Source organism: Anolis carolinensis, unplaced genomic scaffold (genome assembly GCF_035594765.1).
Source record: "Anolis carolinensis isolate JA03-04 unplaced genomic scaffold, rAnoCar3.1.pri scaffold_10, whole genome shotgun sequence".
Taxonomy (NCBI): domain Eukaryota; kingdom Metazoa; phylum Chordata; class Lepidosauria; order Squamata; family Dactyloidae; genus Anolis; species Anolis carolinensis.
This window is the reverse complement of record NW_026943821.1, coordinates 4363563-4390981: the sequence shown is the minus strand read 5'-3', so window position 1 is coordinate 4390981 and position 27419 is coordinate 4363563. Positions and strand designations below refer to the sequence as shown.

At 39.3% G+C, this 27419-nt stretch overlaps 1 protein-coding gene across 2 annotated transcripts; it reads right to left on the bottom strand.

The window, feature by feature from the left end:
* Positions 1-1265: 1265 nt before the first annotated feature.
* On the bottom strand, positions 1266-26945 carry LOC100568272 (neuroglobin). Of its 2 annotated transcripts, XR_010000693.1 has the most exons (7): positions 24671-26945; positions 22657-22914; positions 17360-17467; positions 9331-9451; positions 7325-7405; positions 1661-3345; positions 1266-1613 (listed from the first exon to the last, which is right to left on the bottom strand). XR_010000693.1 is itself a non-coding variant. In XM_062962223.1 (6 exons), the coding sequence occupies exons 2-6, from the start codon at positions 22872-22874 to the stop codon at positions 3271-3273; spliced, it is 603 nt and encodes a 200-aa protein (XP_062818293.1). In that variant the 5' UTR covers positions 22875-22914; positions 24671-26945; the 3' UTR covers positions 1266-3270. The 2 variants fall into 2 exon arrangements, 1 of the variants encoding a protein (XP_062818293.1); XM_062962223.1 differs by having other exon boundaries at positions 1266-3345.
* Positions 26946-27419: the final 474 nt, after the last annotated feature.

The following is a 27419-nucleotide window of genomic DNA, read 5'->3' as shown; positions in this document are numbered from 1 at the left end:
TTGTGATCCCACCAGTTCTTTGCTGCTGGGAGGTGGAACTTGAGGCATAAGTTCCAGTGAATCATTTGGGCCACACAGTTGTGCCTCTGTTTGTAGTCTGTCTGTGCGATTTTCTTACAGCAGCTGAGGATATGATCCATGGTTTCCTCGGTTTCCTTGCAGTCTGCATTTTGGGTCATCAGCTGATTTTTCGATCTTGGCCTGAATTGCCTTTGTCCTGATGTCTTGCTCCTGGGCTGCAAGGATCAGGCCTTCTCTCTCCTTCTTCAGGGTCCCATTCGTGAGCCAGAGCCAGATCTTCTCTTTGTCAGCTTTTCCTTCAATTTTGTCAAGGAACTTTCTATGCAATGTTTTGTTGTGCCAGCTGTCAGCTCTAGTTTGTAGTGTGGCTTTCTTGTACTGATTCTTTGTCTGCTGTGTTTTGAGGAGTTTCTGATTTTTGACTTCAATCAAAGCAGGTTCTTCGCTTTGCTTTACATATTCTGCCAGGGCATGTTCTTCTTTGACTGCTTGTTTTACTTGTAAATATTATTATTTATTTCTATCCCGCTGTTCTCCCGTGGGTCGGATTCAAAGTGGCGTACAACATATAAAATTCATACAAATACATCCAACCGCAGTACAAAATCAGATTAAAACATCATCCTAATATAAAAAACCCAATTAACATATCAAATAAAACAATTTTAAAAACTTGCAGCAAGCTCCATTTACCTCTGGGCACTAAAGTTGTTTGTCAGGTTTTATCAAATTACCGTATATTGAACTGCTTTTTCTGTCGATTTGTTGTAAAACATGATGTTTTGGTGCTTAATTTGCAAAATCATAACATAATTTGACGTTTAATAGGCTTTTCCTTGGTCCCTCTTTATTATCCAACATTTTCGCTTATCCAACGTTCTGTCGGCCCGATTATATTGGATAAGCGAGACTCTACTGTAGCACTATTTTTGTTCTTGGGTTATCAATGTCATTTCCTAATGGGTTCTATTATGAAAACATGGGGAAAGTTTATTCAACTGCCAAAACTTTGTTTTTGAAAGACACCTTGCTATGGTGAAGATCGGTCTTTGCTTTATGTGCACAATGGGCTCTCTTGCAGACAGGACCGAAGCATGAAGCTCATTTGATGTTCCATATATGCCTGATACACATTTCCTAGAAGTGATCTCAAACGTAATAATGTTGTGCCTGGAACAAAACTTGCTTGAGCCTCCGGAAAACAATGCCGCCGCCCTCTCCGCCAATGAGGACTGACGCCGATGGATGGCTTAATAATATTTAATAAGAATTACAATCCAAAATAAAGTGTCAGAACTGAAGCGGACGGATGTCTTACATATCTGCAGCACAGAAAATCCGCTCCAAGTTTTACTCTGAATGGCTTTCTCTTTCTTTCTTCCCTCCTTTTTCTTCCTTAACCTTCCCTTCCCGTCTTTTTCACCTCCCTTCTTCCCCAGTGTCATCACAGAGGGCCACTTCACCTAGCAATCTTCAGGCACTCTATTGTCATCACAGGGGGACACTTCACCTAGAGCCAATCCAATGACATTACAGAGGGCCACTTCACCTAGCAACAGGCAACCCAGTGGCACCACATAGGGCCACTTCACCTAGCAATCTTCAGGCAACCCAGTGGCACCACAGAGGTCCACTTCACCTAGCAATAGGCAATCCAGTGACATGCCAGAGGGTCACTTCACCTAGCAACAGGGAACCCAGTGGCACCACAGAGGGCCACTTCACCTAGAAACAGGCAACCCAGTGACATCACATAGGGCCACTTCACCTAGCAATCTTCAGGCAATCCAGTGTCATCACAAGGGGACACTTCACCTAGAGCCAATCCAATAACATTACAGAGGGCCACTTCACCTAGCAATAGGCAATCCAGTGACATGCCAGAGGGTCATATCACCTAGCAACAGGAAATCCAAAGGAATCACAGAAGGCCACTTCACCTAGAAACAGGCAACCCAGTGACATCACATAGGGCCACTTCACCTAGCAATCTTGTGTCATCACAGGGGGGAATTTCACCTAGAGCCAATCCAGTGACATGCCAGAGGGTCACTTCACCTAGCAACAGGGAACCCAGTGGCACCACAGAGGGCCACTTCACCTAGAAACAGGCAACCCAGTGACATCACATAGGGCCACTTCACCTAGCAATCTTCAGGAAATCCAGAGGAATCACAGAAGGCCACTTCACCTAGAAACAGGCAACCTAGTGACATCACATAGAGCCACTTCACCTAGCAACAGCTGAATCCAGTGGCATCACAGATGGCTACTTCACCTAGCAACAGCAGAGCAAGTGGCATCACAGAGGGGTACTTCACCCAGCAACAGGCAATCCAGTGTTATCACAGAGGGCCACCTCACCTAGCAACAAAAAAATCCAGTGTCATCACAGGGGGACAGTTCACCTAGATGCAATCCAGTGACATTACAGAGGGCCACTTCACCTAGCAACAGCCTTTGCGGTACAAACAGACAAACATATACATACATACCTATACAGTAGAGTCTCACTTATCCAACATTCGCTTATCCAACATTCTGGATTATCCAACGCAGTCTGCCTTTTAGTAGTCAATATTTTTGTAGTCAATGTTTTCAATATATCATGATATTTTAATGCTAAATTCGTAAATACAGTAATTACTGAATAGCATTACTATGTATTGAACTACTTTTTCTGTCAAATTTGTTGTATAACATGATGTTTTGGTGCTTAATTTGTAAAATCATAACCTAATTTGATGTTTAACAGGCTTTTCCTTAATCCCTCCTTATTATCCAACATATTCGCTTATCCAAGTTTCTGCTGGCCCCATTTATGTTGGATAAGTTAGACTCTACCATATTTGTATATGTATGTGTGTCTATATATACATATACATAAGATCTTAAATTATTAATCAGGCTAAGGACTATTTTTAATCATCCTATTGACCTCACGCAAATCCTTCTGCTTTCCTTTTTTCATCCCTAAAACACCCCAAAAGGCCTAGATTTCCATAACCACAGACTGTAAATTGCAACCGAAGCCGATGAGACGAATGTGTTGGTAGCCCTGATATGATGGGTGAAGATCAGATGTTCAACTCTTGGCCATCCTGGTCAAGGATGTGCCTTGCTAGAAAAAGAAAACTTGCCCTTGGGAAATAGGAGCAGGATTGTAGGAAAGGTGGAGGCGATCTGATCCTCGGATAAACCAGATGCAGGATGGAGGCTTGCAAATGGTCTTCAGTTGTGGTCTCTGGGCTAATTCTTGCCCGTTGCCTTCTGTTCTTTATAGAAGCCTCTCCGCATAGTTGCCGCCAGGTATTGGAACAAGCCCTGCGGTGGCAAAGAAAAGGTAAACTCATATACATGGTTCTTAGGAGAGGTTTATTAGCTTATTCCAAAACTATAACAGCATCAGCATTGTTCCATCTCCCTGGGGTTTGATTTGCATTGTCTCATAGTTGTAGGAAATAGCACTTTTTTTTGGCATTTCTTCCAGGGTTGCTACAGGCTTAGTAGCACCCTGATAGTTGATTATTAACAGAGGTTTGTAACCAGCCTGAAAAGCCTTTGCTGCTTTCGGCTTGCAAAAGTATCGTTTTGTTCTTGAGCCCCTTTTTCCTGGGGATGAAATCTCCATTTTGAGAAGCCTTTTTTTTGCCTTTTTACTGAAGAGAAAAGAACTAGATGTGCTTGTGTAGTCAAGCCAGGCCAGCTCAGACAAGCCATCGTAAATACTGACTTCTTGCCGTTAAAACTGGTTCTGAGTTTAGATAAAGACCTGCTCTTTCTAAAAATAGTAACACAGTACTGGGGCAGAAAGTATCACAGGATTTTTCTGCCATTGGAAGAAGCTCTAACCACTTCGTCTCCAAACTAATTTTGAGTTTAGATAGGGAAAGACCAGCTCTTTCTAATATAGCAACTCAGAGTTAGGGTAAGACAACTCAACAACTTGTGCCAAGCCTGTTAAGAACTTTCAGAAAATAAAAATTTTGTTTGATGTTCGATTTGGAGTGGCCTTAGTTGCTGGGACTCCTGAGTTTCAAAGTATAATATATTATTATACTACTATTTATTATTGTTGTTGTTATTTCTTCTTCTTCTACTACTACTACTATTTATTTATACCCCGCTTTTTCTCTCCCAAAGGAGATTCAAAGCAATTTTCCATAAAAGCATTAGCATACATTTGCTTAGATATTATTATTATGAATATATATATATATATACACACACACACACACACACACACACACAGTGTGTGTGTGTGTGTGTACACATATATACAGTAGAGTCTCACTTATCGAACACGTGCTTATCCAACGTTCTGGATTATCCAACGCTTTTTTGTAGTCAATGTAGTCTTCAATACATCGTGATATTTTGGTGCCAATTTTGTAAATACAGTAATTTCTACAGAGCATTACTGTGTATTGAACTACTTTTTCTGTCAAATTTGTGGTATAACATGATGTTTTGGTGCTTAATTTGTAAAATCATAATCTAATTTGATGTTTAATAGACTCTTCCTTAATCCCTCCTTACTATCCAACATATTTGCTTATCCAACGTTCTGCCAGCCTGTTTATGTTGGATAAGTGAGACTCTACTGTATATATATACCATATATACTCGAGTATAAGCCGAACCGAATATAAGCTGAGGCACCTAATTTTACCACTGCTTGGAATCTCCTTCGGGAGAGAAAAAGCGGGGTATAAATAAATAGTTGTAGTAGTAGTAGAAGTAGAAGAAGAAAACATTGACTCCAGTATAAGCTGAGGGTTGAAAATTTCAGAAATAAAAATAGATACCAATAAAATTACATTAATTGAGGCATCAGTAGGTTAAATGTTTTTGAATATTTACATAAAGCTCACATTTAAGATAAGACTCTCCAACTCTGATCAAATCATTATTCTCATCTTCAGTGTAAATCATCATCATCATCATTTAATTACTTATTAATCGCCCTCCATCCAAGATGCTCTAGGCGATTTACAAGACAAAATTGTAAAGGATAAAAATACATACATATAAATATTGATAAAATTAACATAGATTAAAAGCTCTAGTAAAGAGCCAGGTCTTGAGTGCGAGGGTAAAAGGCCCTAACTCACGCATGGCTCTCATCTAGGGCGGCAAGGCATTCCATAAGGCAGGGGCAGAAATAGAAAAAGCTCTGCGCCTGGTCCTTCCCAATGCACTTCTCTAGGACCCGGTACATAAAGTAAGTCTCGTTGGGATGGTCGTTGCGACCTCCGATGATGGGAGAAGGAGAGACGGTCCCTAAGGTACGATGGGCCCTGGCCGTAAAGAGTTTTAAAAGTCAGGACTAGCATTTTATATAGACCACGGTAATCAGTTGGAAGCCAATGCAGATGCTGCAGCACTGGTGTGATGTGGCATTTCATGGGTGTTCTTGTGAGTAGCCTGGCTGCCGCATTCTGAACAATACGGAGCTTTCGGGTCGTGGACATCGGAAGCCCAACATACAGGGCGTTGCAATAGTCCAGCCTAGACGTGACCGTGGCATGGAAGACTGTTGCCAGAGCCTCATCAGATAGATAGGGTGCCAGGTGCCTCGCTTGTCATAGGTGGAAAAAGGCCTGTTTGCTGGCAGCAGCGACCTGAGCTTCCATTGTCAGCTGCGAATCCAAAACGACACCCAGGCTCTTAACAGTAGGCGAAGGAGATAGGGCAGCACCATCGAAGGTGGGTAACAGATGGGTCAGACCAGTCGAGCGGCCATGCCAGAGAATCTCAGTCTTCGCCGGGTTCACCTTCAGTCTACTAGCACGTAGCCAGTTCGACAGAGCCTCCAGACATAAGGTGAAATGGTCTGGTATTGACGTTGCTCCAGGCTCCAAGCGCAGAAGGAGTTGGGTGTCGTCCGCATATTGATAGCAGTCTAGGCCGAAACTCCGAGCCAAACTAGCAAGGGGTCTAACGTAGATGTTGAAGAGAAGAGGGGAGAGAATTGCACCTTGGGGTACCCCACATAGGAGGGGAGATCTGTCGGAGACTTGATCCATATACTCCACGCATTGGCTCCGGTTTCGGAGAAATGAGTTGAACCAATTGAGGGCCTGACCGCGAACTCCGGACATGGCGAGAGTGTGAATCATTAGGTCATAGTGCTTATGTATCCTTTTAATAATAATAGAGTAAAATAATAATAATAATAATAATAATAATAATAATAATAATAATAATAATCCAGGTGACAGTCGCATAGATGAAAAACAACAGGAAAAGCTCAGCCGCTATCAGGACCTCAAGATTGAACTTCAAAGACTCTGGCAGAAACCAGTACAGGTGGTCCCGGTGGTGATGGGCACACTGGGTGCTGTGCCAAAAGATCTCAGCCGGCATTTGGAAACAATAGACATTGACAAAATCACCATCTGCCAACTGCAAAAGGCCACCCTACTGGGATCTGCACACATCATCAGAAAATACATCACACAGTCCTAGACACTTGGGAAGTGTTCGACTTGTGGTTTTGCGAAACGAAATCCAGCATATCTATCTTGTTTGCTGTGCCATACAACGTCGTTGTGTTGATAATAATAATAATAAAACTTTATTTATACCCCGCCACCATCTCCCCAATGGGGACTCGGGGCGGCTTACATGGGGCCACGCCCAAAACAATACAATATAAACAGCATATAAAAGAGCAGCACAACACAATACAATAAACAATACAGTAAATAATATCCATTACAAAATAAAACAAGGAGACAATGAAAACAAGGGCAGACCACATGAACATTAAGTTAAAACTCGGGGTGAGAAAGACATAAAAATGAAAACCACAGCAAACAGGGTCATAAGGGAGTGGGGTATTCTGGAGGATAGATATTAGAGGGAGCAACGGAAAAGAAATATAAAATGGTTACTCTCCAAAAGCGCAGCGAAAGAGCCATGTTTTCAAGTCTTTCTTGAAGGCTGCTAGTGTGGGGGCTAATACATGTAATAATAATAATAATAATAAACACAGGAAAATAATACAAGTAATAATAAATAGAGTAAAATAATAAATGCAATAATAATATCAGAGTGAAATGTATTATTAATAACAATAAAATACAGTAAAATAAATGCAATAGTAGCAACAATAATAGAGAAAAATAATAAATGTAATAATACCAATAATAATAGAGAAAAATAATACATGTACCATATATTCTCGAGTATAAGCTGACCCAAATATAAGCCAACCAGGACCCTCACCCGAATATAAGCCGAGGGGGGCTTTTTCAGTCTTAAAAAAAGGAGGCTGGAAAATTAGGTTTATTCTTACCTCCCAGGCCTTCTCGGTCTCTGGGGTCCAGGCCTCTTTCAAGATGGGTTGGGCAGCTTGGATGAACTGGATCCCAATGTACTGGAGAATGAAGAAAAGAAGGTTCAATGTTGCATTAGGAGAAGAAAGAGGCAAAGAGCAACCAGATTGTTGTCAAAGGCTTTCATGGCCAGAATCACTGGGTTGCTGTAGTTTTTCCCGGGCTGTCTGGCCATGTTCCAGAAGCACTCTCCCCGGACGTTTCGCCCACATTTATGGCAGGCATCCTCAGAGATTGTGAAGTCTGTCGGAAACTAGGCAAGGGAGGTTTATATATCTATGGAATAATGTCCAGGGTGGGAGAAAGAACTCTTCTCTGTTGGAGGCAGGAGTGAATGAACGTTGCACCTTGATTAGCACTGAATAACGTAGCAAGACAACAATGTTCTCATAGAATCCTAGACTTGGAAAAGACCCTCCGAGGCCATCCAGTCCAACCCTACGCTGTTTAAACTTGACTAAAGTGTGGGATTGTTAGCCGCCTTGAGTCCCTACAGGGAGAAAGGCGGGGTATAAATAAAGCTAATAATAATAATTACTATTATTATTATACAGTAAGGCACAATCCAATCCCTCCCAACAGATTGACATTCAGTCTGTTGTAAAGCCTTCAAAGGACTCTGGGGCAGTCTATATACCATTAGAGTTGGAAGGGATCCCCCAAAGACTATTCAGTCTAAGGCCATTCTGTTGACCAGAAGACACAATTAAAACCCTCCCAACAGAAGACCATCCTGTCTTGGTTTAAAGGCATCCAGAGAAGGAAACTCCACCAGACTCCTAAGCAGTCTAATTAAAGTTAGGAAAGATCCCCAAAGACTATTCAGTCCAACCCCATTCTGCCATTCAGGAAGACACAATCCAATCCCTCCTGACAGATGGCCTGTTAAAAAGCCTTGAAAGGAGGAGACTCCACTGGACTCCAAGTCAATCCATATTCCATTACAGTTGGCAGGGACCTCCAAAGGCCATCCAGTCCAACATTCTTCTGTATTGTAGGAAGACACCATGGAAACCCTCCCGATAGATGTCCATTCAGCCTCCTCTAGTCTTTATTGAATCATAGAATCCTGGAGTTGGAAGGGTCCCCCAAAGGCCATCTAGTCCAACCCTCTTCTTCCAGGCAGGTGTAAAGAACTCAGGCAGGGAGGAATCTTTTGAAACCCCACCGCTGCCACCAAATTGCAAAGATGACAGAAAGGGTGAGAAATCTTTTTGAAAAATCCCACCGCTGCCACCAATTTGTAAGGATCTAAGAACGACTGAGGTTCTTTCAGACAGGGGGGAAAACTTTTTTAATTCCACCTCTGACACCGATTGCAGAGATGTGGAGAAAGATGATGTTTTTATTAAATTATATATACACACATATATATACACATATCTATATCCGCTGCCACCAGTTATTAAAGATGTCTTGTTTAAACGCTGCCACCAGATGTTAAGAGGATTATCAACTCTTGCCACCACTATTGGAAGATTTAGCCACTGGCTACGTAGAGAGGAGACTTTTGAATCTTTATTTTTCTTCCTTCTTGTTTGCTTTTGATGGTAATATAGATTTCAGAGACTGAGATGTTAAAAAGAACAATAACACGTTTATTCAGGCACAAGCTTAATGGTTACAATAACTTTTCTTCTTGTTTGAGGCACGTTACTGAACAGTTGCAAAGTTATATTGAGGTGTTTCAAACTTTAAAATTCCACTTCAATCACAGAATATCTGTTCCCAGTCAGGAGACAGACTACCTTAAAATAAGTCACCAAACTTCTTTTAGACTTGACTCAAAATCCAACCTTTGAGCCACCCTTATTCTCCAACTGGCTATTGCCTTCATGCAATAACAATAATACTTACCCTTTTTAAACATGACATCTGTAAACTAAAAAAATCACACTTCTTTGCAGCAGCAAGATACCATCAAAGCCCTCCAGACAGATGCCCATTCAGCCTCCTCACTTCTCACCTCATAATATTTGGGAGGCGCTTTATACCGGCAATGGCTCCTGCCCAATTCGAAGGCCAAGTGATGAAGTTTCGGTTCCTGGTCCATTCGTGCCACACTCTTCTCAATGAAAGACATGACCCTGGTGCAACAACAACAACAACAACAACATCATCATCATCATCATCATTTATACCCTACTTTTTCTCTCCACAAGGAAACTCAAAGACTTATAAATCTAGGGGCTTTTAACTGAACATGCAAAAACTTTGGCCCAAGTTTCCACCAAGCTCAGCACCTATAAAATCTGTATTTTATAGGACTTCCAGGTTACACAACTTGATCTAATCTAAGCAATATCTAATGCATACATCGCAATGTCTAGGTGACCAGACAGAACGGAGACAGAGTTTGTTTGCTGTTTGTAGCCGTAACATAGGATGGCATATAATACTGCATTGATATTTGCAGCATTTTAATGTTTTAATGATTTATATAGGGTTTTAATGGCATGTTTTATATTGTATGTGATGGTCTGGCTTTTGTGTATTTGTTTGTTTGTCTTGCATGCGAAAGACCTATGGTCTAAGCATAAAATAAATTTGGAATTTATAATACTGCATTTATAGCACGGCAAAGCATGTTATGAGGAGACATCAGCTATGGTTGAAATTGAGTTGTCCAGGCTAAGCTTTAGTTGTTATTTTTATGCAAACATCATGACTTTTTTAAAAAATGGTTTATATTTTAACTGTTTTTTAAAACTTCCTTATAATTCAGTGATTTTTAACAAGAGTTGCAAGCCTCTTTGAGTCTACTGAAGTAGAGTCTCACTTATCCAAGCTAAACAGGCCGGAAGAACCTTGGATAAGCGAATATCTTGGATAATAAGGAGAGATTAAGGAAAAGCCTATTAAACATCAAATTGGGTTATGATTTTACAAATTAAGCACCAAAACGTCATGTTAGACAACAAATTTGACACAAAAAGTAGTTCAATACACAGTAATGTTATGTTGTAATTACTGTATTTACAAATTTAGCACCAAAATATCATGATATATTGAAAACATTGACTACAAAAATATTGACTACTAAAAGGCAAGCCGAGTTTGAGTGTGTTTTGGTTTCTGGACTTTGGACTCTAATACTGGACATAAGACTTTTACCTATTGGACTAATTTTGATCTTCCCTGAAAGGTCAATTGCTTATTCAACTTTGCTGCTCATTTCCTTTTGGAACTTTATTTGCTTTAATAAAGATATTATATTGTTATTGGTCTTTGTGTTGGTTTTTGGTGTTCTCGCTGTCTAGGGGTGTAACAGATTGCTTCTGGAACATGGCCAGACAGCCTGGATAACACACAACAACCCTGTGATTCCGGCCATGAAGGCTTCGAAAACACATTGTCAATAGACCATTTATATTTTGTAAATTTACTTTCAAAAAACAGAACTTTTGATTTGCTGATTATTCTGGAACTGGAGCTGGAAGATGCAACATCAGCCTTTGGAGACGCACTTGCCTCCTAAACAAATAGAAGCAGATTGCCAAAGTTTTCTGGATCCAGGATTCGCTCCACTGCCATCATTATCTGGAAGTATGAGAAAGCCTGAAGGATTGTTGTGATGGCTCTCAATGGAAATCAGTGAAAACTTCTTACAAGAACTGTCATTGTGCTTCCTTAAATGTTTTGTTTGTGGGAAGAAACGCACAGTGTATGTTGGCCTGCAATGGCGTCGAGGAAGGATTTGCCAATGGGAAACAACCGAGTCCAGCAATTGTTTACAGATATATGTAGTTGCAACAAATGTCATTTCAATTGAACACTCATTTCCCAGCAGGCGAAGAAAATCAGGAATTTTAACAGCAAATTCCAAGGATTTGCTGCAAGGGTGAGGCTTGTGCGGCCTTGCAAACCTTCTTGGACTGCAACTCACAGCCTCTGCCCCAGTCTGGTGGACTCTCTTTCTTTGGAGGCTTTTAAGCAGTGGCTGAATGGCCATCTGTCAGGAAGGCTTTGATTGTGTCTTGTGTCAGAATGAGTTTGAATTGGATGGCCTTTGGAATAGATAAACCTTAGCCCTTTCCAGTCGTTTCTCATAAGGTTTGGATTCCAGACCATATCTGGATCCAAGCTTCAGAGGGCTTGCCAATAAGACAAACAGGATAGATTTGCTAAACCCAGATGCTAGGGACTTTGGGTTCATCTACACAGTAGAATTAATGCAGTTTGCCCACACTTGAACGGCCATGGCTCAATGCTATGGGATTCTGGGAGTTGTACTTTTACAAGGCCTGAAGCCATCTCTGCCCATGAGGGATGGTGCTTAGTAAACTACAAATTCCAGGATGCCAAGAAGAAGAATAGCATTACTGTTACTTCTTCTAATCCTAGCTAAATAATAATAATAATAATAATAATAATAATAATAATAATAATAATAATAATGTTACTGTTGCACCTTCCAGTTCCAGCTTAATAATAGTAACAGCATTACTGTTGCATCTTCCAGTTAAAGTTTAATAATAACAGCATTACTGTTGCATCTTCCAGTTCCAGTTTAATAATAATAGTAACAGCACTGCTGTTGCATCTTCCAGTTAAAGTTTAATAATGACAGCATTACTGTTGCATCTTCCAGTTGCAACTATAGTAATAATAATAATGATGACGACAACGTTACTGTTGCATCTTCCAGTTCCAGTTTAATAATAACAGCATTACTGTTGCATCTTCTAGGTCCAACTATAGTAATAATAATAATAATAATAATAATAATAACAATAATAATAATAATGACGTTACTTTTGCATCTTCCAGTTCCAGTTTAATAATAATAGCAACAGCATTACTGTTGCATCTTCCAGTTCCAACTATAGTAATAATAATGATGACGACAACAATGTTACTGTTGCATCTTCCAGTTCCAACTATAGTAATAATAATGATGACGACGTTACTGTTGCATCTTCCAGTTCCAACTATAGTAATAATAATGATGACGACAACGTTACTGTTGCATCTTCCAGTTCCAACTATAGTAATAATAATAATGACGACGTTACTGTTGCATCTTCCAGTTCCAACTATAGTAATAATAATGATGACGACGTTACTGTTGCATCTTCCAGTTCCAACTATAGTAATAATAATGATGACGACAACGTTACTGTTGCATCTTCCAGTTCCAACTATAGTAATAACAATAATGATGACAACGTTACTGTTGCATCTTCCAGTTCCAACTATAGTAATAATAATGATGACGACAACAATGTTACTGTTGCATCTTCCAGTTCCAACTATAGTAATAATAATAATGATGACGACGTTACTGTTGCATCTTCCAGTTCCAACTATAGTAATAATAATGATGACGACAACAATGTTACTGTTGCATCTTCCAGTTCCAACTATAGTAATAATAATAATGATGACAACGTTACTGTTGCATCTTCCAGTTCCAACTATAGTAATAATAATAATGATGACGACGTTACTGTTGCATCTTCCAGTTCCAACTATAGTAATAATAATGATGATGACGACAATGTTACTGTTGCATCTTCCAGTTCCAACTATAGTAATAATAATAATGATGACGACAACGTTACTGTTGCATCTTCCAGTTCCAACTATAGTAATAATAATGATGACGACAACGTTACTGTTGCATCTTCCAGTTCCAACTATAGTAATAATAATAATGATGACAACGTTACTGTTGCATCTTCCAGTTCCAACTATAGTAATAATAATGACGACAACAATGTTACTGTTGCATCTTCCAGTTCCAACTATAGTAATAATAATAATGATGACGACGTTACTGTTGCATCTTCCAGTTCCAACTATAGTAATAATAATGATGACGACAACAATGTTACTGTTGCATCTTCCAGTTCCAACTATAGTAATAATAATAATGATGACGACGTTACTGTTGCATCTTCCAGTTCCAACTATAGTAATAATAATGATGACGACGTTACTGTTGCATCTTCCACTTCCAACTATAGTAATAATAATGACGACGACAATGTTACTGTTGCATCTTCCAGTTCCAACTATAGTAATAATAATAATGATGACGACAACGTTACTGTTGCATCTTCCAGTTCCAACTATAGTAATAATAATAATGATGACGACAACGTTACTGTTGCATCTTCCAGTTCCAACTATAGTAATAATAATGACGACGACAATGTTACTGTTGCATCTTCCAGTTCCAACTATAGTAATAATAATGATGACGTTACTGTTGCATCTTCCAGTTCCAGTTGAATAATAATAGCATTACTGTTACATTTTCCAGTTCCAACTATAGTAATAATGATGACGACAACGTTACTGTTGCATCTTCCAGTTCCAACTATAGTAATAATAATGACGACAACGTTACTGTTGCATCTTCCAGTTCCAGTTTAATAATAATAGCAACAGCAAACAGCAAGGATCCTGAGAAATGCAAAACTCCCCCCCAGCAACATAACAAGAAAAGAAAGACAGGCCATCAAAGATCTCAACTCAGATCCTGAAATCATCATTCTTCCAGCTGACAAGGGGAATGCCACAGTAATCATGGAAACAAAACAATACAAAGAAAAAATCAGACAACTTCTAGATCCCACAATTTACAAGAAACTGAAACAAGACCCCACTAACAAAATCACCAGAAAAACGAACACTCTAATCAAGAACTCCTCCATTAACTTTGACATACGCCAACAGCTGTGCAAATCAGAAGCCCTGCCACCCAGGCTTTACGGACTCCCCAAAATCCACAAGGACTCCATCCCACTCAGACCCATTGTAAGTGCCATTGGATCGCCGACTTACAACCTGGCAAAATTTCTGGCTACACAGCTACAAACCCACATTGGGCTCACTGCACATTATATCAAGGACTCTACACACTTTATAGAAAAGATCAGCAACCTCAATCTAAGCACCAAGGACATCCTGATCAGCTTTGATGTGGTGTCCCTTTTTACCAAAGTCCCAGTAGCTGACACCCTCACACTAATCAAACAAAACTTCCCAGAAGACATCACAGCCCTGTTTCACCATTGCCTCACCACTAGCTACTTTCAGTGGGACACTGGATTCTATGAACAGAAGGATGGAGTGGCCATGGGGAGCCCTCTCAGCCCAGTAGTAGCAAATTTCTATATGGAATACTTTGAAAAACAGGCCCTAGAAACAGCACCAAAAAAGCCAACTGTTTGGTTCAGATACGTAGATGACACCTTCACAATTTGGAGCCATGGAGAGGAAGAACTCAGCAAGTTCCTGGACCATCTTAACAGCATCCACCCAAACATGCAATTCACCATGGAAAAAGAAAAGGAAGGAAAACTGCCATTTCTAGATGTTCTGGTCATCCGCAAACCCAATCAACAATTGGGCCACACAGTTTACAGAAAACCTACACACACAGATAGATACCTTCATAAAAACTCCAACCATCACCCAAGTCAAAAAAGAAGCACAATCAAAGCCCTGACAGACCGTGCACAAAGAATCTGCGAACCTCACCTCCTCCAAGGTGAACTCAACCACCTAAACTGGGCTCTACAGGCCAATGGAGACTCCACCACAGACATCAGAAGAGCTGCAAGGCCAAGAACAAGCCGTGAGAGTCAAGACAAAGATCCACCCAGAGGAAAGGGGTTCTTACCATACATCAAGGGAACTACTGACCGCATAGGGAAGCTGATGAAGAAGCACAACCTACAAACTATCTACAGACCCACGAAGAAAATCCAACAAATGCTACGGTCAGCGAAGGACAAGAGGGATCCTCTCTCTTCTGCAGGAGTCTACCGGATACCATGCAGCTGTGGACAAGTCTACATAGGGACCACCAAACGCAGCGCCCAAACAAGAGTCAAAGAACATGAAAGGCACTGCAGACTAATTCAACCAGAGAAATCAGCCATAGCAGAGCATTTGATGAACCAGCCTGGACACAGAATACTATTTGAGAACACAAAAATGCTGGACCATTCTAACAACTATCATGTCAGACTACACAGAGAAGCCATTGAAATCCACAAGCATGTGGACAACTTCAACAGAAAGGAAGAAACCATGAAAATGAACAAAATCTGGCTACCAGTATTAAAAAACTCAAAAATCAGAACAGTAAATAAAAAGCAATACTCTGAAAACAGAGGATTTCCAGACATGAATCAACCAAGGGCAGTTAACGACTCTAAACAAAGGATGCCCCAGAGGCAGGAAGAAGACAGCAGATAAGCTTTTCAATGCTAATTAAAGTGATTAACTACACAACATTCACACTGACCTCTCTCACCCTAGACTTTCCACAGATATATATTAACCTCTTTGCTTAGTTTTCTCCATACCTCACAACCTCTGAGGATGCCTGCCATAGATGTGGGCGAAACGTCAGGAGAGAATGCTTCTGGAACATGGCCACACAGCCCGAAAGACATACAACAACCCTGTGATCCCGGCCATGAAAGCCTTCGACAACACAACAGCATTACTGTTGCATCTTCCAGTTCTAACTGTAGTGATAATGATGATGTGACTGTTGCATCTTCCAGTTCCAGCTATTTAGTAGTAGTTGTTGTAGTAGTAATAATCTATCAATCTATACACATAATAAACATAAAAATATGAACATGTGTTTGCAGCTGGGAAGTCCATTTATATAGATAAGTTCCTGCCTTCACAAACAGCTCTAGCTCCCACTACTTAGGAGACACCAATGGCCCTCCCTCCAATGACATTGCAGGTTATAGTGAGCACCATAAACGTCCCCAAAATCCCCAGCAATGTCCTCCACACACACAATAGTGCTCGCCACCCAAGGGAAGGCTTTCATATGGGGAGAATTTCATCCTAGATTGTATGTGTTTCCTCCACCACAGACACCCCAGTGTTTCTGACTCTCTCCATTGGTGCTGAATTTGCATAACCCCACCCACTGTCTCTCCCATAACCCTTTCCTATTCTTTTCTACGGCACACAGCAATCAGAGGATTTGATCAGCAACTGAACATACTGGAGAGGTTTGGGGAGAATTCACCATGATTTATAGGAGTTGTAGGTACTGGGATGTATAGTTCACCAGCAATCTAAGAGCACTCTGAACTCCACCAATGATAGACCTGGAGCTAACTTGGCACACAGGAACCCCATGACCAAGAAAAAATACTGGCTGTCTTTGGAGGGATTTATAGGAGTTGTAGTTCACCTACATCCAGAGAGCACTGTGAACCCAAACCCAAAGGATCTGAACCAAACTTCATTGATTATGTATCCCTGAAGCCTATATACACTGGAAACAATATCAGACTTGGATAACTTTTGTGTTAGAGCTGTTGCTCCTACACAAGTACGGGGAACTTTAATAATACTATATGCTATTGTCTCACTTATCCAACATAAACCAAATTGAGCTTTGTTTGGGGAACTTTAATAATACTATATGCTATTTGGACATACAGTAGAGTCTCACTTATCCAACGTAAATGGGCTGGCAGAATGTTGGATAAGCGAATATGTTGGATAATGAGGCATTAAGGAAAAGCCTATTAAACATCAAATTAGGTTATGATTTTACAAATGAAGCACCAAAACATCATGTTTTACAACAAATTTGGCAGAAAACATAGTTCAATACGCAGTAGTGCTATGTAGTAATTACTGTATTTATGAATTTAGCACCAAAATATCACGATATATTGAAAACATTGACTACAAAAATGCGTAGGATAATCCAGAACGTTAGATTAGCGAGTGTTGGATAAGTGAGACTCTACTGTATTTTCTTTGTACATAGACCATCTTGTGTTTGTGTAGATACTTTACAAGTATTCTGGGATTTTGTATAGTGAGTTGTAGTTCACCCACAACCTTAGGCATTTTGTACAATTAAAAATTTACTTTTTCAAATAACCCGGGCAATGCAAATCTAGTAGTAATAATAATGTTGCTATTGAATCTTCCTGTCCAAACGGCATTCATTCTCCTACAGTGCAGACGCCCTTCCATTGCAGGCTCCTTACCGGAGGCCATGAGCCTGCAGCTCTTTGCTCATCTTCAGCTGCTGGAAGTCGTCGATGTCACGGAAGAGGAAAAAGACATCCTTGCATTCTGGGTGGGTCTCAAAGAGCCTGAAAAAACAGGATGGCGCACGGTCAACATAAAAGGCACCTCAACTACATACCTTGGGTGCATCCATCTACAGAACTGTTAATGTGGGATTTGTGTATTGATAGTGTTTAAATGCAATTTGTGTCTTACTTGTATTGCAACTGATTGCATCATCCAGAATGTGCCATAGTGTGGAAAGAGTTAATTGCCAAGAAGATATGATGACCTTGATGTGTGGCTGGAACTAGGGAGTATCCAGACACAAGTGTTCGTGCATTACTGATTGCGTCTGTTCAGTCGAGATCTGTCTGCTTAGAGTTCAAGTCCTGTGTTCATCTGTCGTCTGTTAGTCTGTTTGTGTTGATACAGTAAAACTTTGTAAACAGTTTTACCAACGTCTCTGAGTGTCTCTTCATTCTGCGCTCCACTGATTCCATCCAACTACTGCTGCGCTGCAAATACTCTGACAAGAACTGCTCTGGGCTCCATACGATGGGATTATGCCATCACACCCAGGCACCTCTTAGAGCTTTAAGATGTGCTTCTTTCTTTGCCTGGATGAACTGCGGGGGCCTTACTTTGAAGCTCAGGAATCCCAGTAACCAAAGTCACTTCAAGTTGAACAATCAAACAAGATTTTATTTTGTCAAAGTCCTTGGCAGACTTGGCACACGTAGTTAAGGTTACAAATATAAACAGTCATAAAATCATGCAGATGTTTCTTTCTTGCTTTTCCCCTTAGCTGCTGGGTTAACTTCCTCCAAAGGCGAAGAGATCCTGAGATGCTCTCTACCCTAGCCCTGAGCTGCTATATTCAGAAAGAGCAGATCTTTCCCTATCTAAGCTCAAAGCTAGCTTGGAGACAAAGTAGTTGGAGTTTCTTCCAATGGCAGAGAAATCCTGAGATATTCTCTGCCCCAGTGCTGAGTTACTATTTTTAGAAAGAGCAGGTCTTTCCCTATCCAAACTCAGCACCAGTTTTAAAGGCAGAGGTTAGTACAGTAGAGTCTCACTTATCCAAGCCTCGCTTATGCACGGTTCTGGATTATCCAATGCATTTTTTAGTCAATGTTTTCAATATATCGTGATATTTTGGTGCTAAATTCGTAAATACAGTAATTAAAACATAGAATTACTGCATATTGAACTACTTTTTCTGTCAAATTTGTTGTATAACATGATGTTTTGGTGCTTAATTTGTAAAATCATAACCTAATTTGATGTTTAATAGGCTTTTCCTTAATCACTCCATACTATCCAAAATATTCGCTTATCCAACATTCTGTCAAATTTGCCGACCCATTTAGCTTGGATAAGTGAGACTCTACTATATTATTATTATTATTATTATTATTATTATTATTATTATTATTATTATTTTATTATGACACAGCAAACAAGATAGATATGCTGGATTTCATATCACAAAATCACAAGTCGAACACTTCCCAAGTGTCTAGGACTGTTGTTATTATTATTATATTTGTATACCACTTAGTTTGGATAAGTGAGACTCTACTGTATTATTATTATTATTATTATTATTATTATTATTATTATTATGACACAGCAAACAAGATAGATATGCTGGATTTCATATCACAAAATTACAAGTCGAACACTTCCCAAGTGTCTAGGACTGTGTGATGTATTTTCAGATGATGCATGCAGATCCCAGTAGGGTGGCCTTTTGCAGTTGGCAGATCGTAATTTAGTCAATGTCTATTGTTTCCAAATGCTGGCTGAGATCTTTTGGCACGGCAAATAGTAGTAGTAGTAGTAATAATAATAATAATAATAATAATAATAATAATAATAATAATAATAATATTTGTACACCACTTTTCTCTCTCTTAAGGAGACTCAAAGTAGTATAAAAACCATACAATTTAAAACCTAAATACAATGAACATTAAAAAAGAATTAAACCTAGAACTATTTACAAATGAACAGTTGAAACCATGAAACAACATTATTGTAACATTAGCAATTATTTGCAATATCTTTCCTTGGCAACTTGGCTGCAGCATTTCCAAAGCCAAAGCCTCTTTTGGTTCTATATCTGTTTTTTCTCATCTGGAGATAAAACGGGATGATAGGGAATTCTTCCTTAATTTACTTTGTAGAGAGGCTCCAAACCCTTTTTCTTTTGGCATAATCCGGAGAACATTCCAACATCCTCAAATCACATTCCCACCGGCCCTGATATCCTTTTGCTTATAAGTTTTGATAATGCAAAATCCGGGAATCGGGAGCGGTCCAAAGAAAACAGAAGAATTCCCTGCTGCCTTGACGCCTACATTCGGATGATTCCAGCGAAAGGAGCCAGGGTTGAAACTATAACTCCCATCATTCCACAGCATGCTGTATGGCGAAGTCTCCTTCTCTGGAGGTTTTTAAACAGAGGCGGGATGGCCATCTGTTGGGATTGTTTTAATTGTGCCTTGCTGTACAACAGAATGGGGTTGGACTCGATAGTCTTTGGGGATCCCTTCCAACCTTGATGAAATATAGCGTGACATGGTACCCAATTGAGTCTCCTTTTCTGGAGGCTTCTCAGCAGACTGGATGGCCATCTGTCTGGAGGGATTGGATTGTGCCTTCCTGTATGGCAGAATGGGGTTGGACTGAATAGTCTTTGGGGATCCTTTCCAACTTTAGTGGAATATAGACTGGTTAAGAGTCTGTGGAGTTTCCTTCTTAGGAGGTTTTTAAACCGTGGTGGGATGGCCGTCTGTCGGGAGGGATTAGATTGTGCCTTCCTGTATAGCAGAATAGCCTTTGAGGATCTTCTCTAACTTCAGTGGAATATAAACTGGTTGGAAGTCTGTGGAGTTTCCTTCTCAGGAGGTTTTTAAACTAAGGCGGGATGGCCATCTGTCGGGAGGGATTGGATTGTGCCTTCCTGAATGGCAGAATAATCTTTGGGGATCTTTTTTTAACTTTAATGAAATACAGACTGGTTGGGAGTCGGTGGAGTTTCCTTCTCGGGAGGTTTTTAAACCGTGGCGGGATGGCCGTCTGTCGGGAGGGATTCGATTGTGCCTTCCTGTATGGCAGAATGGGGTTGGACTGAATAGTCTTTGGGGATCTTTTCCAACTTTAATGGAATATAGACTGGTTGGGAGTCGGTGGAGTTACCTTCTCGGGAAAGGAGTCCCTTCGGGTGAGAACGGCAGGATATAAATTTTGGAAATAAATAAACAAACTGAGACAGGATGGCCGTCTGTCGGGAGGGATTGGATTGTGCCTTCCTGTATAACAAAACTCTACACATCCCAGGCCTGCACCTGGCTTTGCGAAGAACCATTGTAATTGCCAAAGACATCCTACTGGGTCCCTGCCATAAAAATCAAAATCCCAGCCCTGTTTTGTGCAAACTTAGGAACAGAAAAACGGATTTCGGTCCGCTTCCTCCTGACATGTTTTCCTCCCTCGAAGCCACCTGGACTCGGTCTGATACAAACCAGATCCTTGGCAGACCCAAAAGGTCATCCTGCCCTTTGGGACTTCTTCATCGGCAAGGTCAGTTTCCTCTCTGGGTTTTTATCCCTTTTTGCTGGGCAAGGCTGACTCTGGGCATGCACAGAGTGCAACTAGCGTTGAGACTTTGGAGGCAAAAAAATGGGACACTTCATAAAACTTGCTTTGATTTTGCCAGTGCATCTCCACTGTCGAAGGAATGCGGTTTGACACCACGCCGACCGCCGTGGGAGTTGTAGTTTCGCTAAGCGATTCCATAGCATAGTATATTATTATTATTACAGTAGAGTCTCACTTATCCAACATTCACTTATCCAACATTCTGGATTATCCAACGCATTTTTATAGTCAATGTTTTCAGTACATCGTGATATTTTAGTGCTAAATTCGTAAATACAGTACAATAGAGTCTCCCTTATCCAAGCTTCGCTTATCCAAGCTTCTGGATTATCCAAGCCATTTTTGTAGTCAATGTTTTCAATATTCAGTATCGTGATATTTTGGTGCTAAATTCGTAAATACAGTACAGTAGAGTCTCACTTATCCAACATAAACGGGCCAGCAGGATGTTGGATAAGTGAATATGTTGGATAATAAGGAGGGATTAAGGAAAAGCCTATTAAACATCAAATTAGGTTATGATTTTACAAATGAAGCACCAAAACATCATGTTAGACAACAAATTTGGCAGAAAAAGTAGTTCAATACGCAGTAATGTTACGTTGTAATTACTGTATTTATGAATTTAGCACCAAAATATCATGATATATTGAAAACATTGACTACAAAAATGTGTTGGATAATCCAGAATGTTGGATAAGCGAGTGTTGGATAAGTGAGACTCTACTGTAATTACAACATAACATTACTGTGTATTGAACTACAGTAGAGTCTCACTTATCCAACACTCGCTTATCCAACGTTCTGGATTATCCAACGCATTTTTGTAGTCAATGCTTTCAATATATCGTGATATTTTGGTGCTAAATTCATAAATCCAGTAATTTCTACATAGAATTACAGTGTATTGAACTACTTTTTCTTCCAAATTTGTTGTCTAACATGATGTTTTGGTCCTTAATTTGTGAAATCATAACTTAATTTGATGTTTAATAGGCTTATCCTTAATCCCTCCTTATTATCCAACATATTCGCTTATCCAACATTCTGCCGGCCCGTTTATGTTGGATAAGTGAGACTCTACTGTACTTTTTCTGCCAAATTTGTTGTCTAACATGATGTTTTGGTGCTTCATTTGTAAAATCATAATCTAACTTGATGTTTAATAGGCTTTTCCTTAATCCCTCCTTGTTATCCAACATTCTGCCAGCCCGTTTATGTTGGATAAGTGAGACTCTACTGTATAATCAACAACAATGTATGAATAGCAACATATTATTAATTTTTATTAGCATTAGAAATAATAATTCTCCACCAAAAAGCCTGTGTCCCACCAAACTACAATTCCCAGGACTCCATAGCATAGCAAAGTATTAATAATAACAACAATAATGTATTAATAACATATTATTAATTTATTATTAGCATTAATAATAAAACTCTCCACCGAAAAGCTTGTGCTTCACCAAACTACAACTCCCAGGCTTCCATGGCATTGAGCCACGGCAGCTAAAGTGGTATCAAACTGCATTCATTCTGCAGTGTAGACGCACTTAGGGGCCAAGTTGGGATATACCAATAAAGTAAATGATGCCGCAGCTCTTACCTGATAAAGACAATGATCCCCACTCTTGCAATGTCTTTGTGCAGGATTTCCCAGGACCCTCGGATCAGCTTCTTCTGTGCCCCTGAAAGCGGGAAGGGCTCTGTAGTTCTCCCATTGCTTCCCAGTGTGGTTTCCCGATTCAGATCTAACCCATCGTCAAGGGGGGAGCACTCTTCCGAAACGGGGGGATCCTGTGCGCCAGACAAAGCGCAACCCATCGCTCTACAAAAGCTTTGCTTTCCTTTTATTCAACGGCACCTACAGCAGCAATCACAAATAGTCATTTCTGAAAAATCCAATAACAACTATATTTAATTAAACGATGACAGCCCACCGACATTCTAAATGCATAAGGGACATCCGCACTGAAGAATGAAATGCAGTTAGTACCACTTAAATTGCCACGGGAGTTGTAGCTTTACAAGGTCTTCGGGAAAGATAATGCGGAGTATAATATAAGAATACAGTAGAGTCTCACTTATCCAACACTCGCTTATCCAACGTTCTGGATTATCCAACGCATTTTTGTAGTCAATGTTTTCAATACATCATGATATTTTGGTGATAAATTCGTAAATACAGTAATTACTACGTAGCATTACTGCATATTGAACTACTTTTTCTACCAAATTTGTGGTAAAACATGGTGTTTTGGTGCTTAATTTGTAAAATCATAACCTAATTTGATGTTTAATAGGCTTCTCCTTAATCTCTCCTTATTATCCAACATATTCGCTTATCCAATGTTCTGCCGGCCCGTTTATGTTGGATAAGTGAGACTCTACTGTACTAGCTTTGCCCGGCCACGTGTTGCTGTGACTTATGGGAATCATTTGTTGGCCAGGTGGAATAGCAGTGAATAAGCGAATATGTTGGATAATAAGGAGGGATTAAGGAAAAGCCTATTAAACATCAAAATAGGTTATGATTTTACAAATTAAGCACCAAAACATCATGTTATACAACAAATTTGACAGAAAAAGTAGTTCAATACTCAGTAATGCTATGTAGTAATTACTGTATTTACGAATTTAGCACCAAAATATTATGATGTATTGAAAACATTGACTACAAAAATGCATTGGATAATCCAGAACGTTGGATAAGTGAGACTCTACTGTATTTATATCCCACTGTTTCTCTCTCAAAGGAGACTCAAAGCAGCTGACCATACACTAAGAAGATAAATAATCTGAGACCAGATCAAATTGCATTAATACTTTTGCAATGATTTTAGTTGAGGAGAGGCAACTAAGAAATAATAATGCAGTAGAGTCTCACTTATCCAACATAAATGGGCCGGCTGAACGCTGGATAAGCGAATATGTTGTATAATAAGGAGAGATTAAGAAAAAGCCTATTAAACATCAAAATAGGTTATGATTTTACAAATTAAGCACCAACACATCATGTTTTACAACAAATTTGACAGAAAAAGTAGTTTAATACGCAGTAATGCTATGTAGTAATTACTGTATTTATGAATTTAGCACCAAAATATCATGATGTATTGAAAACATTTGACTACAAAAATGCTTTGGATAATCCAGAACGTTGGATAAGCGAGTGTTGGATAAGTGAGACTCTACTGTAGTTCAAAACGCAGTAATGCTATGGAGTAATTACTGTAATTACGAATTTAGCACCAAAATATCACAATGCATTGAAAACATTGACTACAAAAATATGTTGGATAATCCAGAACGTTGGATAAGTGAGACTCTACTGTAATAATAATAATAATAATAATAATAATAATAATAATAATAATAATAATAATATGCTCATTATTATTATTTTCAATAAAAAAGATTTGTAAAAATAGCATCTTGTAAGCTTTTGGGGGCAGAGACTTAATATTTCCACCCCATTCATGCCTATTGAGCGCACTATATGCTAGTGACCTTGCAAAACTATAAATCCATGGCTATAAATATATTTGGTGGGAATGATCCCACCTATTTATTTATTAGCTAAGGATAAAAAACAAACTTGTAAAAGTTGTAACACTTACCAATGCAACTTCTTTTGAGATTTAGGGAAAATAGTTGCTCTGATGCTCAGTCCAGATAGGAAATCCAAACTGGAGAGAGGCAAGAAGTTACTTTTGCAAAAGAAAGCAAACCCACTCCTTGCAGCAGGTGCATCCCATATGAATCCATTACAAGGCAGAGGTGTCCCCAGGGTCCTAGAGCCTGCCTTTTTAAGGGCTGTTGTACAAACATCTGTAACAAAACATCCATTTAGTTCTCTCTCCTTCTTCCTGCTGCTGCTCCATTTAAAATACAGCTTGATCATCCTTCTTCATACCTCTCGGCGCATGGAAAGCATGTGCGGATAATGCATGTGCGGCTAATGGATGGGAGATGGGATGCGAACAGCAACAAATGCCTTGTCTGCATTTCTCTCTCTCCAGGAGATAATGGGCCAGATGGCACTCAAAGGCCAGGGACAAAGTATTCTATAGAGAAACTAGTACAGGCATTATATATATATATATATATATATATATATATATATATATATAAACTAGCTGTGCCCGGCCACGTGTTGCTGTGGCAAAGTGGTGGTGGTATTGGTTAAAAATTGTTGTGTAATTTTTATTTGACGTTATTTGTATTTTTTTTAATTAATTTTATTGTAAGTTATCTTTTTATTTATTATATTTTATTATTTTTTTGTATTATTTTTAGTTATTTTCTGTTATTATAGTATTTTATTGTATTAATTTTTTAGTGTTTTTAATTATTTTTTCGTGTTTTTTATTATTTTTTATTGGGTTGCTAGGAGACCAAGTTGGAGGAGCTTAGCCTTCTAACTGGCAGCAATTGGATAAAAGCAATTATTCCTCTCTCTCTAATTAGGACTTTATTTTTCTTTTGTTTTTTTTGTATCAACCTAGAGCCGTGGATGATGGGTTGTGTTGTCAAATTTCGAGGTTGGGGGGGCCTGTAGTTTTCTTGTTTTGTCCGGTGCCCTGATTCCATCATTCTTTTACATATATAGATATATACTGTATATACTCGAGTATAAGCCGAGACACTCAATTTTACCACAAAAAACTGGGGGGACTTACTGACTTGAGAATAAGCCGAGCGTGGGAAATGCAGCAGCTACTGGTAAATTGCAAAACGAAAATAGATCCCAATGAAATTATATTGAGGCATCAGTAGGTTGAAGGTTTTTGAATATTTACCGCATTTCAAAGAAAAACAGTAAACTATCCCTGTAAGTGGAAAGGTAGGGTCAACAAAAACAATATGCTATTAACAATAACTTAATAATAATAATAATAATAATAATAATAATAAACTTAATTTGTACCCTGTCCTATCTCCCCATGGGGATTCAGGCTGGCTTCCAACATAGTAACCAGCAAACATTCAATGCCTATATAAACAATGCAGAGCTAGATATAGATCTATAATTATATAGACTAATTTCACATATGCATTTCCCCTGAAATGTTTGCAACCCCTCTCTCTATATATGTGCATTTCCCTCCTGCAATATTTGCAAGCCCTATATATTTATGTTTATCTAGAAATCTGTGTGTGTGTGTGTGTGTGCATTTCCCCTGCAATATTTGCAAGCCCTCTATATGTATATGTATTTATCTGTCCATCTATCCTCCCATCCACCAATCTATTTGTCCATCCCTCTGTTTATCTGTTCATTTCTCCTTCAGTCTATCTGTCCGTCCATCCATCTATCTTGTCTATTTTCTTTCTTATCCACCCATCCATCCATATATCCTACCTGCCTACCTATCATCTTTGTTGCTGTGAGCCTTTCTTTTCTTTCTTTCCTTTTTTCCTTTCTTTCTTTCTTTCGTTTCTTTCGTTCATTTCATTCCTCTTTCTTTCTCTTTCTCTTTCTGTCTTTCTTTCTTTCTTTCTTTCTTTCTTTCTTTCTTTCTTTCTTTCTTTCTTTCTTTCTTTCTTTCTTTCTTTCTCCCGAGGTCTCCCAATGGGGTTTCCAAAGGAATTCGAACCCAGGTCTCTGGATTTGTAGTCCAATGTCCCAAGAACTACAACTTTCTGAAAACCATTATACAAATATATGTGCATATCTATCCATCTGCCCATTTATTTCATTTTCTGCCTATCCATCCATGTTTCTATTATTTATGTATTTATCTGCCCATCTGTCCACGCAACCATCAATCTATTTGCTTATCCATCTATCCTTCCTTCCTTCTTTCCTTCCTTCCTTCCGTTCCTCCCTCTTTCTTTCTTTCTTTCTTTCTTTCTTTCTTTCTTTCTTTCTTTCTTTCTTTCTTTCTTTCTTTCTTTCTTTCTTTCTTTCTTTCCTTCCTCCCTCCCTCCCTCCCTCCCTCCCTCTTTCCCTCCCTCCCTCCCTCCCTCCTTTTTTCTTTCTTTTCTTTTCTTTTCCTTTCATTTCTTTTGTTTTCTTCCTTCCTTCCTTCCTTCCTTCCTTCCTTCCTTCCTTCCTTCCTTCCTTCCTTCCTTCCTTCCTTCCTTCCTTTCTCCCGAGGTCTCCCAATGGGGTTTCATTTTCTGCCTATCCATCCATTTTTCTATTATTTATGTATTTATCTGTCCATCTGTCCATGTATCCATCAATCTATTTGCTTATCTATCTATCCTTCCTTCCTTCTTTCCTTCCTTCCTTCCTTCCGTTCCTTCCTTCCGTTCCTTTCTTCCTTTCTTTCTTTCTTTCTTTCTTTCTTTCTTTCTTTCTTTCTTTCTTTCTTTCTTTCTTTCTTTCTTTCTTTCTTTCTTTCTTTCTTTCTTTCTTTC